Source organism: Oncorhynchus keta, unplaced genomic scaffold (assembly GCF_023373465.1).
Source record: "Oncorhynchus keta strain PuntledgeMale-10-30-2019 unplaced genomic scaffold, Oket_V2 Un_scaffold_3567_pilon_pilon, whole genome shotgun sequence".
Classification (NCBI taxonomy): domain Eukaryota; kingdom Metazoa; phylum Chordata; class Actinopteri; order Salmoniformes; family Salmonidae; genus Oncorhynchus; species Oncorhynchus keta.
This window is the reverse complement of record NW_026290921.1, coordinates 62,501-84,880: the sequence shown is the minus strand read 5'-3', so window position 1 is coordinate 84,880 and position 22,380 is coordinate 62,501. Positions and strand designations below refer to the sequence as shown.

Genomic DNA, 22,380 nt, shown 5'->3' with positions numbered 1-22,380 from the left:
CCCTCTCTCTGTCCCTCTCGCTCAGTTTCTCCTTCCTCTCCCTCTCTCTATCCCTCTCACTCAGTTTCTCCTTCCTCTCCTCTCTCTCCCATCTCGCTCAGTTTCTCCTTCCTCTCCCTCTCTCTCTCCCTCTCACTCAGTTTCTCCTCCCTCTCCCTCTCTCTATCCCTCTCGCTCAGTTTCTCCTTCTTCTCCCTCTCTCTATCCCTCTCACTCAGTTTCTCCTTCCTCTCCCTCTCTATATCCCTCTCGCTCAGTTTCTCCTTCCTCTCCCTCTCTCTATCCCTCTCACTCAGTTTCTCCTTCCTCTCCTTCTCTCTCTCCATCTCGCTCAGTTTCTCCTTCCTCTCTCTTTCTCTCTCTCTCAGTCCCCTCCTCTCTTTCTCTCTCTCCTCCCCCCTATCCTTTATCTCTCTCCTCCCCCTATCTCCATGTAACCTTCAGAATGAATCTGGACATTGTGTACAGTGTGAGTCATTGCTCATGAAGTCCAATTGTAATGGCAGGGTCATCCGATGTCCATCCCTGGGGTTTGAGAGTGTATTGAGAATCTTAGACGCTGTCTCCCTGACCCTCTGTAAACCCCCAGACAAACACACACACACACACACACACACACACACACACACACACACACACACACACACACACACACACACACACACACACACACACACACACACACACACACACACACACACACACACACCGTCCGCACACACTAAGTACTGGGAGGCAAAGTGACCCACTCTGGGGTGCACTGGGTTGATGTGTGACCTCAGGGTTCTACAGGGCTCTATACACACTTATGTACGAATGGTCAATAGTAGCACCTTCAAAATTGTATGAAATAAGTAAAACATGGTACTGTATGTCTGTTTTAATAACATAAAACCATTACTTCTCCTCTATCTTTCTCCTCCATCCTTCTTTCTTACTTCACATCTCTCTTCCTTTCTCTTTAAGTCAATCTCCTGCTGAATTGTCTCTGACAGCCATCACCATGGCAACTACACCTGTCAACTTTGTGCTCTTCCCACAGCCAGACACACAAACACATACAGTTATATATCAGGTGTTTTTTGGCCATTTCTTAGTTCCATTATGTTGCAGATTTTGCATTCAACAGATTATAATATGGAACACCACGTTACAAGTAGGGAGAATTTACTGTTGCGTTGTTACATTCAAACTGAACTCTGGATGCATCTAAACAGTGGTTGTGTTCCCTTCCTTTAGCATTAAATCCCATTGATGTATAAAGTATTACGGAGCACCACACTGTAGTAGTGATCAGCCCCAGGACATTGGACAACGGGCCTCAGTGCCTTAGAATAGGTTACTTATCCACTGCCAGAACCCCATTGCTTGGGCCTGCTGGTGAAATAGACCAAAATAGACGTACACTGTGAGTGTGCAGAGCACAGTACAGCCAAACCTCCCCTGGGGTGTTTCCTCTCTGGCTACCAGACTGGCCTCAGGTCAGGAGCAGAGAAACATGGTCATCACAATATATACTGAACAGATTGGTGGGCTTTTTGTTGGTGCAATGGCTAGGGCCAGGAGTTTTCTTTACTGTATGACACACACACACACACACACACACACACACACACACACACACACACACACACACACACACACACACACACACACACACACACACACACACACACACACACACACACACACACACAAACGACCACCTTTCATCTCAGAGATCAGAACACCACACTAAGGAGAACTATCTGATTATCAGTTTCCCCGTTGGTGATCAAATGGAATCCAAATCGAATTTGATTTGTCACATGTTTGTGTAGACTAAGAATGAAATGCTTACTTATGGGCCCTTTCCCCAATGCAGAGAGAAAAATAGAAACATAATAGAAAAATAACCCATGGAATAAATACACAATGAGTAATGATAGCTTGGCTATATACTGTACATGGGATACCAGTACTGAGTTGATGTGCAGGGGTATGAGGTTATTGAGGTAGATATGTATATATAACTACAAATAAAGTGACTAGGCAACAGGATAGATAATAATAAGTAGCGGCAGCGTATGTGATGAGTCGAAAGAGTTAGTGCAAAAAGGGTCAATGCAGACAGCCTGGGTGGCTATTTGGTTAAATGTTTAGCAGACTTATGGCTTGGGGATATACTCTTAGAAAAAACACTTGTTGTCCTGGCACCACACTGCCAGATCACTGACCTCCTTTCTATAGGCTGCCCCATCGTCGTCGGTGGTCAGGCCTACCACCGCAAACTCATTGATGGTGTTGGAGTCGTGTGCGGCCACACAGTTGTGGGTGAATAAGGAGAATAGGAGGGGACTAAGCATGCACCCCTGAGGGGCCCTCATGTTGACGGTCAGCGTGGCGGATGTGTTGTTGCCTACCCTCATCGCCTCATCGTCAAACACACACACACACACACTCCACTCTCCTCTCTCCTCTCTTCTTCTGCATGATCTGGCCCTTACGCTCGGAGGAGTACATCATTACATCATCATCGCGCCTCGATGACACCAGCTTCCTCCTGGCACCCTGTAACACAGTAACATGCTCTGATTTGATCTGCACGGAGTGGCTGGCTGGGCCAAACCATGAGCTGAAACACAATAATGTGTAACAGATTGATGTTTGGTAAAGGATCTCAATGATCACATCACTGGGTGGCATCAAGATTATCACTCTGTCTCTGCTGAAGTGTTGGAGTTTCAACCTGTTATGGAGTACACATTGTCATACTGCATTTGTCTTGGATCAGGCAGGGTGTTTGGGAGCCCAGTATTCGGTTCTCTAGTCAGCACATTCCCTCACCATTTTCTATATTAAAAAAGCTATAAGAATGTGCAATTGTTCACACTACCAGTATCAACTTATTTTTCAAAGAGCACCTCTTGTCTGACATCTATTACTAAACAAGCGTTCCTTTCTTTGTCTCAATGTACCATATTGATTTGTACTGATTGCACTTGCCTCGGTCTGGGCTGAATGTAAAGTAAACATCAAACTGTATCACACCACCTGAGTGCATGTTCTATACACCATTGTAACTCGATGAGTGGGTATCATTTCTACATCCTATAAAACCTCTCCTCAGGAAAACGTTAGTTTAGCCTAGTCATGAACAACTACACACGCTGTCTAAAGCCCATAGTCAACCTATTCATGAGTGCTGCTGTTTAAAACAACAATTATTAACGCTGTGCATCGCTAACCAGATGCTGGCTAGCAGCATACCACCCTCCATACCACGGCTGGCTTGCCTCTGAAGCTAAGCAGGGGTGGTCCTGGATGGGACACCAGATGCTGCTAGAAGTGGTGGAGGGCCAGTAGGAGGCACTGTTTCCTCTGGTCCCCCAAAAACTATATCCCAGGGTAGTGGTTGGGGACATTGCCCTGTGTAGGGTCACGTCTTTCGGATGGGACGTTAAAGATCCCATAACACTTATCGTAAGAGTAAGGGCATTAAGCCCGGCGTTTTGACTAAAATCCCAATCTGGCTCTCATACCATCATGGCCACCTAATCATCCCCAGTTTCCAATTGGCTCATACATCCCTCCTCCTCTCCTCTGTAACTATTCCCCAGGTCGTTGCTGTAAATGAGAACGTGTTCTCAGTCAACTTACCTGGTAAAATAATGTTTCAATAAAAAAAGGTCACTCTCCCACTGGGCTCTGGCAATCACCACCACACACAATCAATCAATCAATCAATCAATCAATCATTCAATCAATCAATCAAATGTAGTTTATAAAGCCCTTTATACATCAGGAGTTGTCACAAATTGTTATACAGTCTTAGCTGGTGCTGAGGTTTTAGTTGAAGTGTTATACATGCATCTGTGCTTTTCTGGGTCTGTGCCCTACTCACAGCTCTAGGACTACAGAGTACACACACACACACACACACACACACACACACACACACACACACACACACACACACACACACACACACACACACACACACACACACACACACACACACACACACACACACACACACACACACACACACACACACACACACACACACACACACACACACAGAGACTCACATATGCACAGGGAACACATGCACAGAGAGAAAGAGAGCTGCCTCCAGGGCTCTGACAGTCGAGGAGATGATCCCTTTACACACTTCCTCTCCCAGTCTCTTTCTGGAATGTCATGCTGCATCTCTACTCACAGCTACCGCTTCCCCGCATGGCCAAACTCTGCCATTTTACCCCTGGCTGCATATGAGAGAGAGAGAGAGAGAGAGAGAGAGAGAGAGAGAGAGAGAGAGAGAGAGAGAGAGAGAGAGAGAGAGAGAGAGAGAGAGAGAGAGACACACAGAGAGAGAGAGAGAGAGAGAGAGAGAGAGAGAGAGAGAGAGAGAGAGAGAGAGAGAGAGAGAGAGAGTACAGACTGATGCTCTATATACAGTACAGACTGATGCTCTATATACAGTACAGACTGATGCTCTATATACAGTACAGACTGATGCTCTATATACAGTACAGACTGATGCTCTATATACAGTACAGACTGATGTTCTATATACAGTACAGACTGATGCTCTATATACAGTACAGACTGATGCTCTATATACAGTACAGACTGATGCTCTATATACAGTACAGACTGATGCTCTATATACAGTACAGACTGATGCTCTATATACAATACAGACTGATGCTCTATATACAATACAGACTGATGCTCTATATACAGTACAGACTGATGCTCTATATACAGTACAGACTGATGCTCTATATACAGTACAGACTGATGCTCTATATACAGTACATACTGATGCTCTATATACAGTACAGACTGATGCTCTATATACAGTACAGACTGATGCTCTATATACAGACTGATGCTCTATATACAGTACAGACTGATGCTCTATATACAGTACAGACTGATGCTCTATATACAATACAGACTGATGCTCTATATACAGTACAGACTGATGCTCTATATACAGTACAGACTGATGCTCTATATACAGTACAGACTGATGCTCTATATACAGTACAGACTGATGCTCTATATACAGTACAGACTGATGCTCTATATACAGTACAGACTGATGCTCTATATACAATACAGACTGATGCTCTATATACAGTACAGACTGATGCTCTATATACAGTACAGACTGATGCTCTATACAGTACAGACTGATGCTCTATATACAGTACAGACTGATGCTCTATATACAGTACAGACTGATGCTCTATATACAGTACAGACTGATGCTCTATATACAGTACAGACTGATGCTCTATATACAGTACAGACTGATGCTCTATATACAATACAGACTGATGCTCTATATACAATACAGACTGATGCTCTATATACAGTACAGACTGATGCTCTATATACAGTACAGACTGATGCTCTATATACAGTACAGACTGATGCTCTATATACAGTACAGACTGATGCTCTATATACAGTACAGACTGATGCTCTATATACAGTACAGACTGATGCTCTATATACAATACAGACTGATGCTCTATATACAGTACAGACTGATGCTCTATATACAGTACAGACTGATGCTCTATATACAGTACAGACTGATGCTCTATATACAGTACAGACTGATGCTCTATATACAGTACAGACTGATGCTCTATATACAGTACAGACTGATGCTCTATATACAGTACAGACTGATGCTCTATATACAGTACAGACTGATGCTCTATATACAATACAGACTGATGCTCTATATACAGTACAGACTGATGCTCTATATACAGTACAGACTGATGCTCTATATACAGTACAGACTGATGCTCTATATACAGTACAGACTGATGCTCTATATACAACACAGACTGATGCTCTATATACAATACAGACTGATGCTCTATATACAGTACAGACTGATGCTCTATATACAGTACAGACTGATGCTCTATATACAATACAGACTGATGCTCTATATACAATACAGACTGATGCTCTATATACAGTACAGACTGATGCTCTATATACAATACAGACTGATGCTCTATATACAGTACAGACTGATGCTCTATATACAGTACAGACTGATGCTCTATATACAGTACAGACTGATGCTCTATATACAGTACAGACTGATGCTCTATATACAATACAGACTGATGCTCTATATACAATACAGACTGATGCTCTATATACAGTACAGACTGATGCTCTATATACAGTACAGACTGATGCTCTATATACAGTACAGACTGATGCTCTATATACAATACAGACTGATGCTCTATATACAATACAGACTGATGCTCTATATACAGTACAGACTGATGCTCTATATACAGTACAGACTGATGCTCTATATACAATACAGACTGATGCTCTATATACAATACAGACTGATGCTCTATATACAGTACAGACTGATGCTCTATATACAGTACAGACTGATGCTCTATATACAATACAGACTGATGCTCTATATACAATACAGACTGATGCTCTATATACAATACAGACTGATGCTCTATATACAGTACAGACTGATGCTCTATATACAGTACAGACTGATGCTCTATATACAGTACAGACTGATGCTCTATATACAATACAGACTGATGCTCTATATACAATACAGACTGATGCTCTATATACAGTACAGACTGATGCTCTATATACAGTACAGACTGATGCTCTATATACAGTACAGACTGATGCTCTATATACAGTACAGACTGATGCTCTATATACTGTACAGACTGATGCTCTATATACAGTACACTCTGTGAACCATGTTTTCAAGATGAACCTAATTTTGATTGTGTGATGCAGTTTTCATTCGAATGTGTGATTTTTCAAGTGATAAGAAAAATGTAATGTAATGCAAATTTTAAGCGGATTCATCAGAATAACAGACAGTACAGATAGACATCCTATTTCCAACCTTTGAGACACTATCTTACAGTACAACCCCTCTTCACCTCTCTCCATTTACTGTACTAAATATCTGTACTAAATATCACTCACAACACACACACACCCCTTTTTCCCACATCCACATCAAATTCTTCCTCATCATTATGGACAGTTCCACAATACAACAAATCAAAGCATCTGCCCTGGCTCCACAGAGCTCCCACAGCTCTCTCTCCATCACACATCTGCCTGGCTCCACAGAGCTCCCACAGCTCTCTCTCCATCACACATCTGCCTGGCTCCACAGAGCTCCCACAGCTCTCTCTCCATCACACATCTGCCTGGCTCCACAGAGCTCCCACAGCTCTCTCTCCATCACACATCTGCCTGGCTCCACAGAGCTCCCACAGCTCTCTCTCCATCACACATTTATTCCATCAGATGTTGGAGAGATGGAGCGACAGGCTGTTGAATTATGGGATTGGAGGCATACCATCTTAATCGAGCCGGTAGTCGAAGCGTATGTGTTGGTAGAGCTGGGTACTGTTCATTAGGCACAAAATAGGGAAACATTTGTGAAACAGGAAGGTGCTACCTGATTTGTTTAATAAGAAACACTTGTTTTCCTTTTCCTTTGCAAAATGCTTTGCTTCAGTGTGTCCTAATGAACTTGTCCCGAAGTGCACTGACATTTGATGAAATAGAGAAGGGGTGAATGAGTAGAATGGATCAATAACTCCCTCATCTGAAATGGCTTTGTGGAGTGGAAATGTTCTTAGCAAGTAGCAACAACAGCAGTGTTCTATCTTGATTGATCACTGTGATTGATTCGGGTGTTTTTTTATTTATGGCATTTTATGTCATATGCTGCTATTCATCTTGAAAGCTTCAGTTGACAAAACAATTAAATAATTTCTATCTTTGTGTGTGTGTTTCCAGGACCCCAGAAGCAAGCACAAGTTTAAGATCCACTCGTATGGCAGTCCCACGTTCTGTGACCACTGTGGCTCCCTCCTCTATGGACTCATCCACCAGGGGATGAAATGTGACAGTGAGTCAATCTCTAATGACACCTTTACTCAGGTGAACCATAAAATTGAGATGACTTTATTGGTCAAATGCACACAAGGTCCAACTTAAATGTGACTTTTAACCCCACCCCTCTGAAAGACACACATACAGAGGTTTTGTAGAGGAGCAGGGGGCTGTCACTCTGGGAGGCCAGGAGCTGCTGTGGTGCTTTGCTCAAGGGCACAAGGGCAGGCATTGGCATCTAGGATATGATACCAGCAACCCTCCAATTGCCAGTTTACTTCCCACCAGAGTTTTCCAGTCAGATCCGAGTTTCAAAATGGCAACCCTCTAGTTGCTGGCTCGCCTCTAACCGCTAGGCTGCCTGCCGCCCCAGAGAGTTCTAGGATCTAGGATCAGTGTTGCCTTTTAAATCATTATCAGTAAGGTTAAATTGACAGGGGGGGACCTGATCCTAGATTAGCACTTCTATGCTGACAAGTTTTATGAATATTGGCCCTGGGCCCCCTAGAAAGGCTGTACAGCCTCACACCAAGGCCAGGGAATCACAGGCTGCTTCCTGATTCTCCACACTGTTCCTGAAGAGTGCACTTGCCCACTCCCCATCATGAAAACTCCCTCCAGAATGACCTCCACCAAGCCAATGCTTTTGATGGGAGGTGTGGAGAATCAGTATGCAGCCACAGATCCTACACCCTTTTCATACTGTGCAATGTGACACATTTATACTGGGGGGAAATCACAGACGTGTGTGTGTGTGTGTGTGTGTGTGTGTGTGTGTGTGTGTGTGTGTGTGTGTGTGTGTGTGTGTGTGTGTGTGTGTGTGTGTGTGTGTGTGTGTGTGTGTGTGTGTGTGTGTGTGTGTGTGTGTGTGTGTGTGTGTGTGTGTGTGTGTGTGTGTGTGTGTGTGTGTGTGTGTGCGTGCGTGAATTGATTGACCACTGGTTTTCTACTAGAGGGCACATGGGAATAGCTTTACTTTTCATAAGGATGTGTAGTTCAGGGTAATACAGTATTCTCTATACTGTAACTGTCTCCAGTTAGCCCACTCTGACCCTTCTATTGCCTCATTCCTTCCACCTACACTCTGTTTCCCTCTGCTCTAATTCTCTCTCTCCCTATCTTTCCAAATGCCCCACTTCCCTCGTCAACTCTTTCTCTCCCTTGCTTTCTTCCTTTTCTCTCTCTCTCTCTCACTACCTCTCAACTCCCACCTCTCACTACCTCTCAACTCCCCCACCCCCCACTACCTCTCAACCACTCCCAACTCCTCTCACCCCCTCACCCCCTCACTACCTCTCAACTCACTCCCACCCCCTCACTACCTCTCAACCCACTCCCCCCTCCCCCCTCACTACCTCTCAACCCACTCCCACCCCTCACCCCCTCACTACCTCTCAACCACTCCCACCCCCACCCCCTCACTACCTCTCAACCCCTCCCTTCCCCTCACTACCTCTCAACCCACTCCCATCCCCTCACTACCTCTCAACCCACTCCCACCCCTCACCCCCCATCCCCCTCTCAAACCCACTCCCACCCCTCACTACCTCTCAACCCACTCCCCCCCCTCACAACCTCTCATCCTCTCCCCATCCCCTCACTACCTCTCAACCCACTCCCATCCCCTCCCTACCTCTCAACCCACTCCCACCCCCCCCCCTCACTACTCTCAACCCACTCCCATCCCCTCACTACCTCTCAACCCACTCCCATCCCCTCACTACCTCTCAACCCACTCCCATCCCCTCACTACCTCTCAACCCACTCCCATCCCCTCACTACCTCTCAACCCACTCCCATCCCCTCACTACCTCTCAACCCACTCCCATCCCCTCACTACCTCTCAACCCACTCCCATCCCCTCACTACCTCTCAACCCACTCCCACCCCCTCACTACCTCTCAACCCACTCCCACCCCCTCACAACCTCTCATCCTCTCCCATCCCCTCACTACCTCTCAACCCACTCCCATCCCCTCCCTACCTCTCAACCCACTCCCACCCCTCACTACCCTCAACCCACTCCCATCCCCTCACAACCTCTCAACCCACTCCCATCCCCTCACTACCTCTCAACCCACTCCCATCCCCTCACTACCTCTCAACCCACTCCCATCCCCTCACTACCTCTCAACCCACTCCCATCCCCTCACTACCTCTCAACCCACTCCCACCCCCTCACTACCTCTCAACCCACTCCCATCCCCTCCCTACCTCTCAACCCACTCTCACTCCCATCCCCTCACAACCTCTCAACCCACTCCCATCCCCTCACTACCTCTCAACCCACTCCCACCCCCTCACTACCTCTCAACCCACTCCCATCCCCTCCCTACCTCTCAACCCACTCTCACTCCCATCCCCTCACTACCTCTCAACCCACTCCCATCCCCTCACTACCTCTCAACCCACTCCCATCCCCTCCCTACCTCTCAACCCACTCCCATCCCCCCCCACTCCTCTCACCTCTCAACCCACTCCCATCCCCTCACTACCTCTCAACCCACTCCCATCCCCTCACTACCTCTCAACCCACTCCCATCCCATCCCCTCACTACCTCTCAACCCACTCCCATCCCCTCACTACCTCTCAACCCACTCCCATCCCCTCACTACCTCTCAACCCACTCCCATCCCCTCACTACCTCTCAACTCACTCCCTTCCCTACCTCTCAACCCACTCCCATCCCCTCACTACCTCTCAACCCACTCCCATCCCCTCACTACCTCTCAACCCACTCCCTCCCATCCCCTCACTACCTCTCAACCCACTCCCATCCCCTCACTTCCCCTCAACCCACTCCCATCCCCTCCCTACCTCTCAACCCACTCCCACTCCCATCCCCTCACTACCTCTCAACCCACTCCCATCCCCACACTACCTCTCAACCCACTCCCCTCCCCACACATTTTCTACTCTCTCCATATCGCTCCCTATCTCTCCAAATGTCCCACCTCCCACTCTTCTTTCTTTCTTTTTCTTTCTTTCTTTCTTTCTTTCTTTCTTTCTTTCTTCTCTCTCTTATCTATCTTTCCCATACTCTCTCAACCCACTCCTGTTCCCTCCCCACACACGTCATTCTCTCTCCATCTCTCCCTGTCCACATCTATCACTCTCCTATCCTACCTCTCTAGCTTTCCCATCTATCACCCTTCCTCCCTCCTTCCCTCCCTCTCCATCCATCCATCTCTAGTGTCTCTGGTGGCAGAATTATAACAGATTGATATAAATTGATGTGGGGAGGCCTGAGGCCTGATGCCAACAAATTAGTTATTACATCCCAGCCTCCCGATCTGGCTGCCACTGGGGCTCTCCTGTCCTCCCACCTATAAAAAGAGAGGAGGAGGAAGAGGGGGAGGTGGAGGTGGAAAGAGGAAGGAAAGGGATAAATAGGAGTGAGGGCGGACGGTAATGGGTGAGGGAAAGAAAGAGAAGAATTGGGGATGAATAGGTTGAGGTAGAGTGGGCGGAGATAGAGGGATGAGGAGAAGCAGGGGTATGTTGGACAGATGAGTGTAGAGTAAGGACGAGGGTGAACGATAGGAATGATGATGGTGGGGCTGGATAGATGTGGGGAGAGAGGTATGGTGAGGGTGTATGAAGATAAAGAGATTGGGGATAGGGAAGGGGGGGTGAGGAAAGTAGGAGGTAGGCCTGTAGCCTCCTCTCCCTCTGGTCCCTCTCCTGTTTGTCTTCATTAGCTTCATTAGCCGCTAATAAAAACACTCAATGTGTTGTCCTCTAACACGCTTAGGGAATAAGAGGGAGAGAGAGAGAGAGAGAGAGAGAGAGAGAGAGAGAGAGAGAGAGAGAGAGAGAGAGAGAAGGCAGGCTCTGTCCAATACCTGGCTGGTCTATTGTAGAAATGGCAAATAAACACTATTGTTGGGTATTGCACAGCAGATAACTTGCAGACAAATTAAACACTGTTGTTAGGTATTGCACAGCAGACAACTTGCAGAGTGAGTGTTCACCATGACCAGTTAGCTGAACTATATTATGACCAGGTCCTAAACCTGTTATAAACTCAATGTGTTTGTGTGTGTTTGTCCAGCCTGCGACATGAACGTACACAATCAGTGTGTGATGAACGTGCCAAGCCTGTGTGGGACAGACCACACGGAGCGCAGAGGACGCATCTTCCTCAAGATCGACGTCAGCGGAGACAGGCTACACGTCACAGGTGAGTCACACGCTACAAGGGAGAGACATGACTAAATGAAACATGCTAGCTATCTGTAAGTGACATGACAGACTACACCACATGTTAGCTACATGTGAGTAGTGAGTGACATGACACAGACTACATGCTATATGCTAGCTACAATACATTTGACTGTAATGACACAGACTACATGCTACATGCTAGCTACATACATTTGACTGTCATGTCACAGACTACATGCTACATGCTAGCTACAATACATTTGACTGTCATGACACAGACTACATGCTACATGCTAGCTACAATACATTTGACTGTCATGTCACAGACTACATGCTACATGCTAGCTACGATACATTTGACTGTCATGTCACAGACTACATGCTACATGCTAGCTACGATACATTTGACTGTCATGTCACAGACTACATGCTACATGCTAGCTACGATACATTTGACTGTCATGTCACAGACTACATGCTACATGCTAGCTACGATACATTTGACTGTCATGTCACAGACTACATGCTACATGCTAGCTACGATACATTTGACTGTCATGTCACAGACTACATGCTACATGCTAGCTACGATACATTTGACTGTCATGACACAGACTACATGCTACATGCAAGCTACGATACATTTGACTGTAATGTCACAGACCACATGCTACATGCTAGCTACGATACATTTGACTGTCATGTCACAGACTACATGCTACATGCTAGCTACGATACATTTGACTGTCATGTCACAGACTACATGCTACATGCTAGCTACGATACATTTGACTGTCATGACACAGACTACATGCTACATGCAAGCTATGATACATTTGACTGACATGACGCAGACTACATGCTACATGCTACCTATATATGATTTATATGACACTTACAGTGTATGCTAGCTACAGTTGAGTGGCTTGGCACAAGTGTCATGCTATTCAAGGAGTCTGAGTGATGAGCTGCATTCTACATGTCATGGTCAGTCACATGCTACACACAACATTTGAGTGGCACCCTAATACCACCCTAGTCCGCAGAATGTGTGTGCCTCTTCCCTGTTTATATTTCTGTCGCTCTCTCATCTCCCTCTCATCTCCCTCTCCCTCTCCCCTCTCAATTCAATTTCATTTTAAGGGGCTTTATTGGCATGGGAAACACATGGTTCGGTTCGGGCCTGTGACAACGAGGAATGTTGGCAGAGGCCCCATCTGATACCCGTTCTCAGTCTGGGTGGGCAATACCCTCCTCGCCTCTCCCCTCCCCATTTCAACACAATCAGGGACTGTGAGACACATGGCCAGTGATGAGATTCAGTGTTTCACAGTTAATTTGATATATTCTGTCATTTCCTTTTTGGGTTCTTGTTGAAGTAAATACCTAGTTACTACCACATGTCAAGTGTGCGTGTTTGTTGGTGGGTGTGTGTGTTCCTGCTTGCATGGTGTGTAACTCTTTATCAGTGAGATGTATTGACAACCTTAAAGGGATACATACCCATAGACTTCCAGTCATTGTGCTAACGTTAGTTAGCATTGGCCCGAGAAACTACCTCTAACCCCCTATATAAAGAGACATAAAAATGTTATCCACAAGTTCATTTGACTCTGGGAAACTAAATAAAGGGTTTCATTGCCAAAATCCCAAAGTATGCCTTTAAGAGAAGAGGTAATTCACAGGGGCAATGAGTTAACAGTGACAGGGATGTCGATACAGTTGACAAGGCCCCCAGACTCTCTCAAAGAAGACGTTGAGGGTTACTGACTCAATCCCAGAGAGAGAGAAAGATACAATAGAAACACACATGTCACGAATGTCGTCAGGGAAATGACTGGACCAAGGTGCAGCGTGGTGAGCGTACATTTTTATTTTATTAAGAATGTCACAAAACAAGAAACAACAAAAATGAATGAGAAGCTGACTAGGGCTATACAGGCCACTAACACAGACAACTACCCACAACTAAGGTGTCAAAACAGGCTGCCTAAGTATGATTCCCAATCAGAGACAACGATAGACAGCTGTCCCTGATTGAGAACCATACCCGGCCAAAACATAGAAACAGAAAACATAGAAACAAAGAAACTAGAATGCCCACCCTAGTCACACCCTGGCCTAACCAAAATAGAGAATAAAAGCCTCTCTATGGCCAGGGCGTGACAGTAGTACTCCCCACTGGAGGCTTCGTGCCATGAATCCTCACTGGAGGCTTCGTGCCATGGATCATCACTGGAGGCAGACGACACACAATTAATCTTCTCCTTTCCCCCTTCTGTGCCATGGATCATCACTGGCAGACATATCAGAGACGGACATATGGACAGCCTGGATGCGTGGAGCTGCCACAGGGCTTACCAGGCTCGGGAGACATCACCAGGTGGCCTGGTTCTGAGAGCAGGCACAGGACTCACCAGGCTGGGGAGACATGTGAGGGGAGGCCTGGCTCTGGGAGCAGGCACAGGACCCCAGGCAAGGGCATACTGGAGGCCTCCACCTCTGGCCTGCAGGCACCTCCCTACCACTGAGGAAGTACAGTTCCCGCTCAGCCCAGTCAAAACTGTTCGCTGCTCTGGCCCCCAATGGTGGAACAAACTCCCTCACGGCCAGGACAGCGGAGTCAATCACCACCTTCCGGAGACACCTGGGAATACCTAGGATAGGGTAAGTAAGGGTAAGTAATCCTTCTCACCCCCCTTCCCCCAAAAAAAAAAAAAAATATTTAGATGCAAGCCCACTGGATGTCATAAGGTGTATGCACCAATTGGCACAGGCGTCTGGGCTATGAGACGCACCGGTTAGACATATGGACAGCCTGGATGCAGAGCTGCCACAGGGCTTACCAGGCTCGGGAGACATACAGGTGGCCTGGTTCTGAGAGCAGGCACAGGACTCACCAGGCTGGGGAGACATACAGGAGGCCTGGTTCTGGGAGCAGGCACAGGACTCACCAGGCTGGGGAGACATACTGGAGGCCTGGTTCTTGGAGCAGGCACCGGGTACACTGGGCCATCCTGGCTGGATGGTTACCTGGATGGTTACCGTCGCCCGGCAAATGTGGGGCGCTGGCACAGGACGCACTGGGCTATGCAGACGCACCGGAAACACAGTGCGCAGAGCCGACGCAGGATATCCTGGCCTGTAGAGACGCACTGGCGGCCAGATGCGCCGAGCCGGCACCACACGTCCTGGCTGGATGCCCACTCTAGCCGGCCGATGCGGGGAGCTGGAATGTAGCGCACCGGGCTGTGAACGCGCACTGGAGACACGGTGCCTGACCAGTACCACACTCCCTATGGTAAGCACGAAGAGTTGGCTCAGGTCTCCAACCTGACTCAGCCAATCTCCTCGTGTGCACCCCCAAAACATTGTTTGGAGTGGCCTCCCGGTCTTTCGTGCCAGCCGTGACCCTGTGTAATCCTGGGCCCTTTTACTTGCTGCCTCCGCCTTCCTCGCTGCTTCCACCTGCTCCCACAGCAGGCAATCCTTTCCCACCAGGATCTCCTTCCACGTCCAGGATCCTTTCCCGTTCAGGATGTCCTCCCACGTCCAGGATCCTTTCCCGTTCAGGATGTCCTCCCACGTCCAGGATCCTTTCCCGTTCAGGATGCCCTCCCATGTCCAGTCCTCCTTACGACGCTGCTTGGTCCGTTTGTGGTGGGTAGTTCTGTCATGAACGTCGTCAGGGAAATCACCGGACCAAGGTGCAGCGTGGTTAGCGTACATTTTCTCTTATTACGAATGTCGCCACCAAAACAACAAATACGAACGTGACGCTGACTAGGGCTATACAGGCCACTAACACAGACAACTACCCACAACTAAGGTGGCAAAACAGGCTGCCTAAGTATGATTCCCAATCAGAGACAACGATAGACAGCTGTCCCTGATTGAGAACCATACCCGGCTCTCTATGGCCAGGGCGTGACAACACAAGACAGAGAGATTAAGAGAGAAAAAAGACAGAAAGAGACTGAGAAAATGGAAGATAGAGTGGATGAGAGAATGTCACTAAAAATGAGTGAAAGAATGACAGAGAGAGAGAGAGAAAGAAAACAAAAAGAGAGAAGCAATGTATTTGAGCCAGAAGGTCTGCCAAGCTGAGGACTGAACAGTGGCATCAGATTGTGTATGTTCCCTGTGGCTTCCACAGACATGTGGAGGCCATTCTGGTGCAGCGCCATGTGAAGTTGATTAAATCTGTCCAGCCAAGAAAACACAAACACATCTCCAAGGCTCTCTCCAATACAATACGCCTCTCCACGCTCTTTTTGTCCCTCCTACATTCTCTCTCTCTCTTTCCCTCTCTCTCTTTCCCTTTCTCTCTTTGCCTCTCTCTCTCTCTCTTTCCCTCACTCTCTCTCTCTCTCTCTCTCTCTCTCTCTCACTCTACCTCTTTCCATAACACTGCCCTCTCCTCACTTTCACCTGTCCTCATCTCTCCTCTCATCTCCCCCTCCCTTTCTCCTCTGTCCTGCAATAACGTCTTCCTCTACTTCTCTAAAACTGTATTTTCCTCTCCCTCCTCACAGCTCTCTCCTTCAATACCCCACTATCATGTACAATCCCTCACTCCTATTTTCCTAAACATCCCTGCCTGCAGTCCTCACTTTTCATCCCCCTCTCATCTATACATCCTTCCCCACTTCCTCCTAAGTAAACCTGCTCCCCTCTCTCCTTGAATAATCCAGCATTCCCCTCTCCCTCTTTCTCCTCTCCCTCCTTCCCCTCTCCCTCTTTCTCCTCTCCCTCTTTCTCCTCTCCCATCTCCATCTTTCCCCTCTCCCTCTTTCCCCTCCCTCTTTCCCCTCTCACTCTTTCCACTATCCATCTTTCCCCTCTCCCTCTTTCTCCTCTCCATCTTTCCCCTCTCCCTCCTTCCCCTCTCCCTCTTTCCCCTCCCTCTTTCCCCTCTCACTCCTTCCACTATCCATCTTTCCCCTCTCCCTCTTTCCCATCTCCCTCCTTCCCCTCTTCCTCCTTCCTCTCTCCCTCTTTCCCCCCTCCTTCCCCTCCCTCTTTCCCTTCTACTTTTTTTTTTATCTCTCTCATTTCCTCCTCCCTCTATCTCTGTCCTCCTGTACCCAGCTCTTCTCACCCCCCTTCACCCTACTCTCCTCTTCTCTCCTCCCCTCCACCTCTCATCCTTATTTCCCCTGCTCCTCTCTCTCCCTGTCCAAGACCAAAACAATAACCTAGGGCCAATAAGGATCTCCAGTTAGCTCTGGAGTTTAACCATCACAGACACATGGATGCAGACACGTCCATTTATGCTGTCTAAGCCCCTGTCAGAAAACACACACACACACACACACACACACACACACACACACACACACACACACACACACACACACACACACACACACACACACACACACACACACACACACACACACACACACACACACACACACACACACACACACACACACACACACACACACACACACAGGGGCATCCAAGGACCCAGCCAGTGACACACACAGTTCATGGAGCCACTGAGCTGAGAAACACAGTGATGTCAGTGTGTTTGTGTTGATAAGAAGATACATTTAGTAGGAGCTGACATGCTTCAGTTTGAGAGAAGAGCTAAAGTCTACATTATATTCACCCAGAGCTGTGAGAGAACCACTGCTTGGCCCAGAGATATTGTTCCTCTGGGATAAATAATGCTTTGTATGGAGTGGAAGTGAATTGAGTGAATGTGCTGAATGACTCTAAACATACATTCTCACCGTTCAAAATGAGAATAGTTTGTTACTTCCAGACACCTGTTTTGATTGAATAAAGCTCATCCATGTCATCCTTTATTATCATATGAGGTCAAATAAACTGTTTAAGAACAGACTCCAAAGCCCTGGGAATCAATGGAAAGCAGAAGCAGTATAACAGACATAAAACTATTTTATTTATTTAACTAGGCAAGTCAGATAAGAACAAATTCTTGTTTACAATTACAGCCGACCCCGGCCGATCCTGGGCCAATTGTGCGCCGCCCAATCACAGCTGGATGTGATGCAGTCTGGATTCAAACCAGGGACTACAGTGATGCTTCTTGCACTGAAATGCAGTGCCTTAGACCGCTGCGCCACTCGGGAGCCCGGGTACAGTGTGTGTGATTCTCTCTCACTACTCTACTGTTGAACAGTGGGAATCAACCCAGCTCATCAGATTACCAGACATGCACTGATGCTACACTACTACTGATACTACACTACTACTGATACTACACTACTACTGATGCTACACTACTACTGATACTACACTACTACTGATGCTACACTACTACTGATACTACACTACTACTGATACTACACTACTACTGATACTACACTACTACTGATACTACACTACTACTGATACTACACTACTACTGATACTACACTACTACTGATACTACACTACTACTGATACTACACTACTACTGATGCTACACTACTACTGATGCTACACTACTACTGATGCTACACTACTACTGATGCTACACTACTACTGATACTACACTACTACTGATACTACACTACTACTGATACTACACTACTACTGATACTACACTACTACTGATACTACACTACTACTGATGCTACACTACTACTGATACTACACTACTACTGATGCTACACTACTACTGATACTACACTACCACTGATGCTACACTAATACTGATGCTACACTACTACTGATGCTATACTACTACTGATACTATACTACTACTGATGCGACACTAATACTGATACTACAATACTACTGATGCTATACTACTACTGATACTACACTACTACTGATACTACACTACTACTGATGCTACCCTACTAATGATACTACACTACTACTGATACTACACTACTACTGATACTACACTACTACTGAAACTACACTACTACTGATACTACACTACTACTGATACTACACTACTACTGATGCCACACTAATACTGATGCTACACTACTACTGATGCTATACTACTACTGATACTACACTACTACTGATGCTACACTAATACTGATACTACAATACTACTGATGCTATACTACTACTGATACTACACTACTACTGATACTACACTACTACTGATACTACACTACGACTGATACTACACTACTACTGATGTCAAACTACTACTGATACTACACTACTACTGATACTACACTACTACAGATGCTACCCTACTACTGATACTACACTACTACTGATACTACACTACTACTGATACTATACTACTACTGATGCTACAATACTACAGATGCTACACTACTACTGATGCTGCACTACTACTGATGCTGCACTACTACTGATACTACACTACTACTGATGCTGCATTACTAGTGATACTACACTACTACTGCTACTACACTACTACTGCTACTACACTACTACTGATACTACACTACTAGTGATGCTGCATTACTACTTATACTACACTACTACTGATGCTACACTACTACTGATACTACACTACTACTGATGCTACACTACTACTTATACTACACTACTACTGATGCTACAACACTAGTGATACTACAATACTACTGATGCTACACTACTACTGATGCTGCATTACTACTGATATTACACTACTAGTGATGCTGCATTACTACTTATACTACACTACTACTGATGCTACAACACTAGTGATACTACACTACTAGTGATGCTGCATTACTACTGATACTACACTACTACTGATGCTACACTACTACTGATACTACACTACTACTGATGCTACAACACTACTGATACTACACTACTAGTGATGCTGCATTACTACTGATACTACACTACTACTGATGCTACACTACTACTGCTACTACACTACTACTGATGCTACAACACTACTGATACTACACTACTAGTGATGCTGCATTACTACTGATACTACACTACTACTGATGCTACAACTCTACTGATACTACACTACTAGTGATGCTGCATTACTACTGATACTACACTACTACTGATGCTACACTACTACTGATACTACACTACTACTGATGCTACAACACTACTGATACTACAATACTACTACTGATACTACACTACTAGTGATGCTGCATTACTACTGATACTACACTACTACTGATGCTACACTACTACTGATACTACACTACTACTGATACTACACTACTACTGATGCTACAACACTACTGATACTACACTACTACTGATACTACACTACTACTGATGCTACAACACTACTGATGCTACAACACTACTGATACTACACTACTAGTGATGCTGCATTACTACTGATACTACACTACTACTGATGCTACAGCACTACTGATACTACAATACTACTGATACTACACTACTACTGATGCTACAACACTACTGATGCTAAAATACTACTGATACTACACTACTACTGATGCTACAACACTACTGATGCTAAAACACTACTGATACTACACTACTACTGATACTACACTACTACTGATGCTACAACACTACTGATATTGATACACACTACTACTGATGCTACTATGCTACACACTACTGATACTACACTACTAGTGATGCTGCATTACTACTTATACTACACTACTACTGATACTACACTACTACTGATGCTACAACACTACTGATACTACACTACTAGTGATGCTGCATTACTACTGATACTACACTACTACTGATGCTACACTACACTACTACTGATACTACACTACTACTGATACTACACTACTAGTGATGCTGCATTACTACTGATACTACACTACTACTGATGCTACACTACTACTGATACTACACTACTACTGATACTACACTACTACTGATACTACACTACTACTGATACTACACTACTACTGATGCTAAACTACTACTGATACTACACTACTACTGATACTACACTACTACTGATGCTACACTACACTACTGATACTACACTACTACTGATACTACACCGCTTTGTTATGCAACATGGCATTTGAATTTCAAAGGCTTTTCATGGGGATTGAGCTGCCTTCCGTCCAGATTTCTCCAAATCTCGTTTAATTTTAGAAATAGTATATTTTGTAATTGTGCTGCCAGGGCAGGGTCATAGTGGATTATGCTGGCAAGGGGCACAGGGTTGAGTGAGGCAAATACCATGCCCAGTTGATATGAACAAACATTACCTGAGCACAAACCTGGGCCCATATTCACAAAGCCTCTCAGAGTACGAGTGCTGATCTGGGAACATGTGCCTTTTAGATCACAATGAAGAAGATGAGGGGCATTCCTGCTCTGAGATGGTTTATGAATACGGGCCCTGAGTCATATAAAGATTAGGAAGTTCTGTCAAAGGTTTTTATGGGCATTATGTGCTAATCTGTATAAACACTGAAGATCCTGAGCCTTCCAAAAAAGGAAGAAAACAATTCTCTCTACCCTAATACAATATTTATACAATAGTATTCCGTGTGATTATTCACCTCTAGTTAGATGTCCAGTCATCTCTAACTACAATGTGATTCTATTACAGATACAGTAATGAGAGTTAGCGACGTAGTGAAGTGTAGTAACTCTGTCTGTATGACCTATCATGTCATTTATATACAGCAATATCTGTGATCTGCACTAAAGGAGACTTCAGAGAAGAAGAAGCTGGGACTATAATAGAAGAGATGTTCTTTCCTGTGTTTCTATTCCTGGATGAAGGACTGAATGATGAGTACTGGTAGAGGCAGTCCTGAGTGACGGATGTCATGGCGGTGGTACAGAGTCTCATGTTTGTGTGTGTGTGTGTGTGTGTGTGTGTGTGTGTGTGTGTGTGTGTGTGTGTGTGTGTGTGTGTGTGTGTGTGTGTGTGTGTGTGTGTGTGTGTGTGTGTGTGTGTGTGTGTGTGTGTGTGTGTGTGTGTGTGTGTTTAATGAGCTCTCCTGGAGTGTATGGACAGGACTGTATTGAGCGAGATGTGAACTTCTGACTTGGGCTGTCAGTGCGAGAGACCTGTAATAGAGACCTGGGGCTCCCTCTATTGGGCACATAGACACACAACAGGAGACAAGTCACTTCATTTACCCATGAACCAGATGTTTACACTGAGTGTACAAACCATTAAGAACACCTGCTCTTTCCATGACATAGACTGACCAGGTGAATCATGTGACATCAATAAGGGATCATAGCTTTCAAGGACACTTGCTCTTTCCATGACATGACCGATCCAGGTGAATCCAGGTGAAAGCTATGATCCCTTATTGATGTCACTTGTTAAATCCACTTCAATCAGTGTAGATGAAGGGGAGGAGACGGGTCAAAGAAGGATTTTTAAGCCTTGAGACAAT

General features: G+C 45.7%; 1 protein-coding gene across 4 annotated transcripts in view; it reads left to right on the top strand.

The window, feature by feature from the left end:
* Positions 1 to 22,380, top strand: part of LOC127928727 (protein kinase C alpha type-like) — a 303,595-nt gene that overhangs the window by 233,707 nt on the left and 47,508 nt on the right. For all 4 annotated transcript variants that reach the window (XM_052516022.1, XM_052516023.1, XM_052516024.1 and 1 more), the window contains exons 4-5: positions 7,840 to 7,951; positions 11,991 to 12,119. In XM_052516022.1, the coding sequence (XP_052371982.1) occupies positions 7,840 to 7,951; positions 11,991 to 12,119 (241 nt within the window). The remainder of the gene's footprint in view (positions 1 to 7,839; positions 7,952 to 11,990; positions 12,120 to 22,380) is intronic.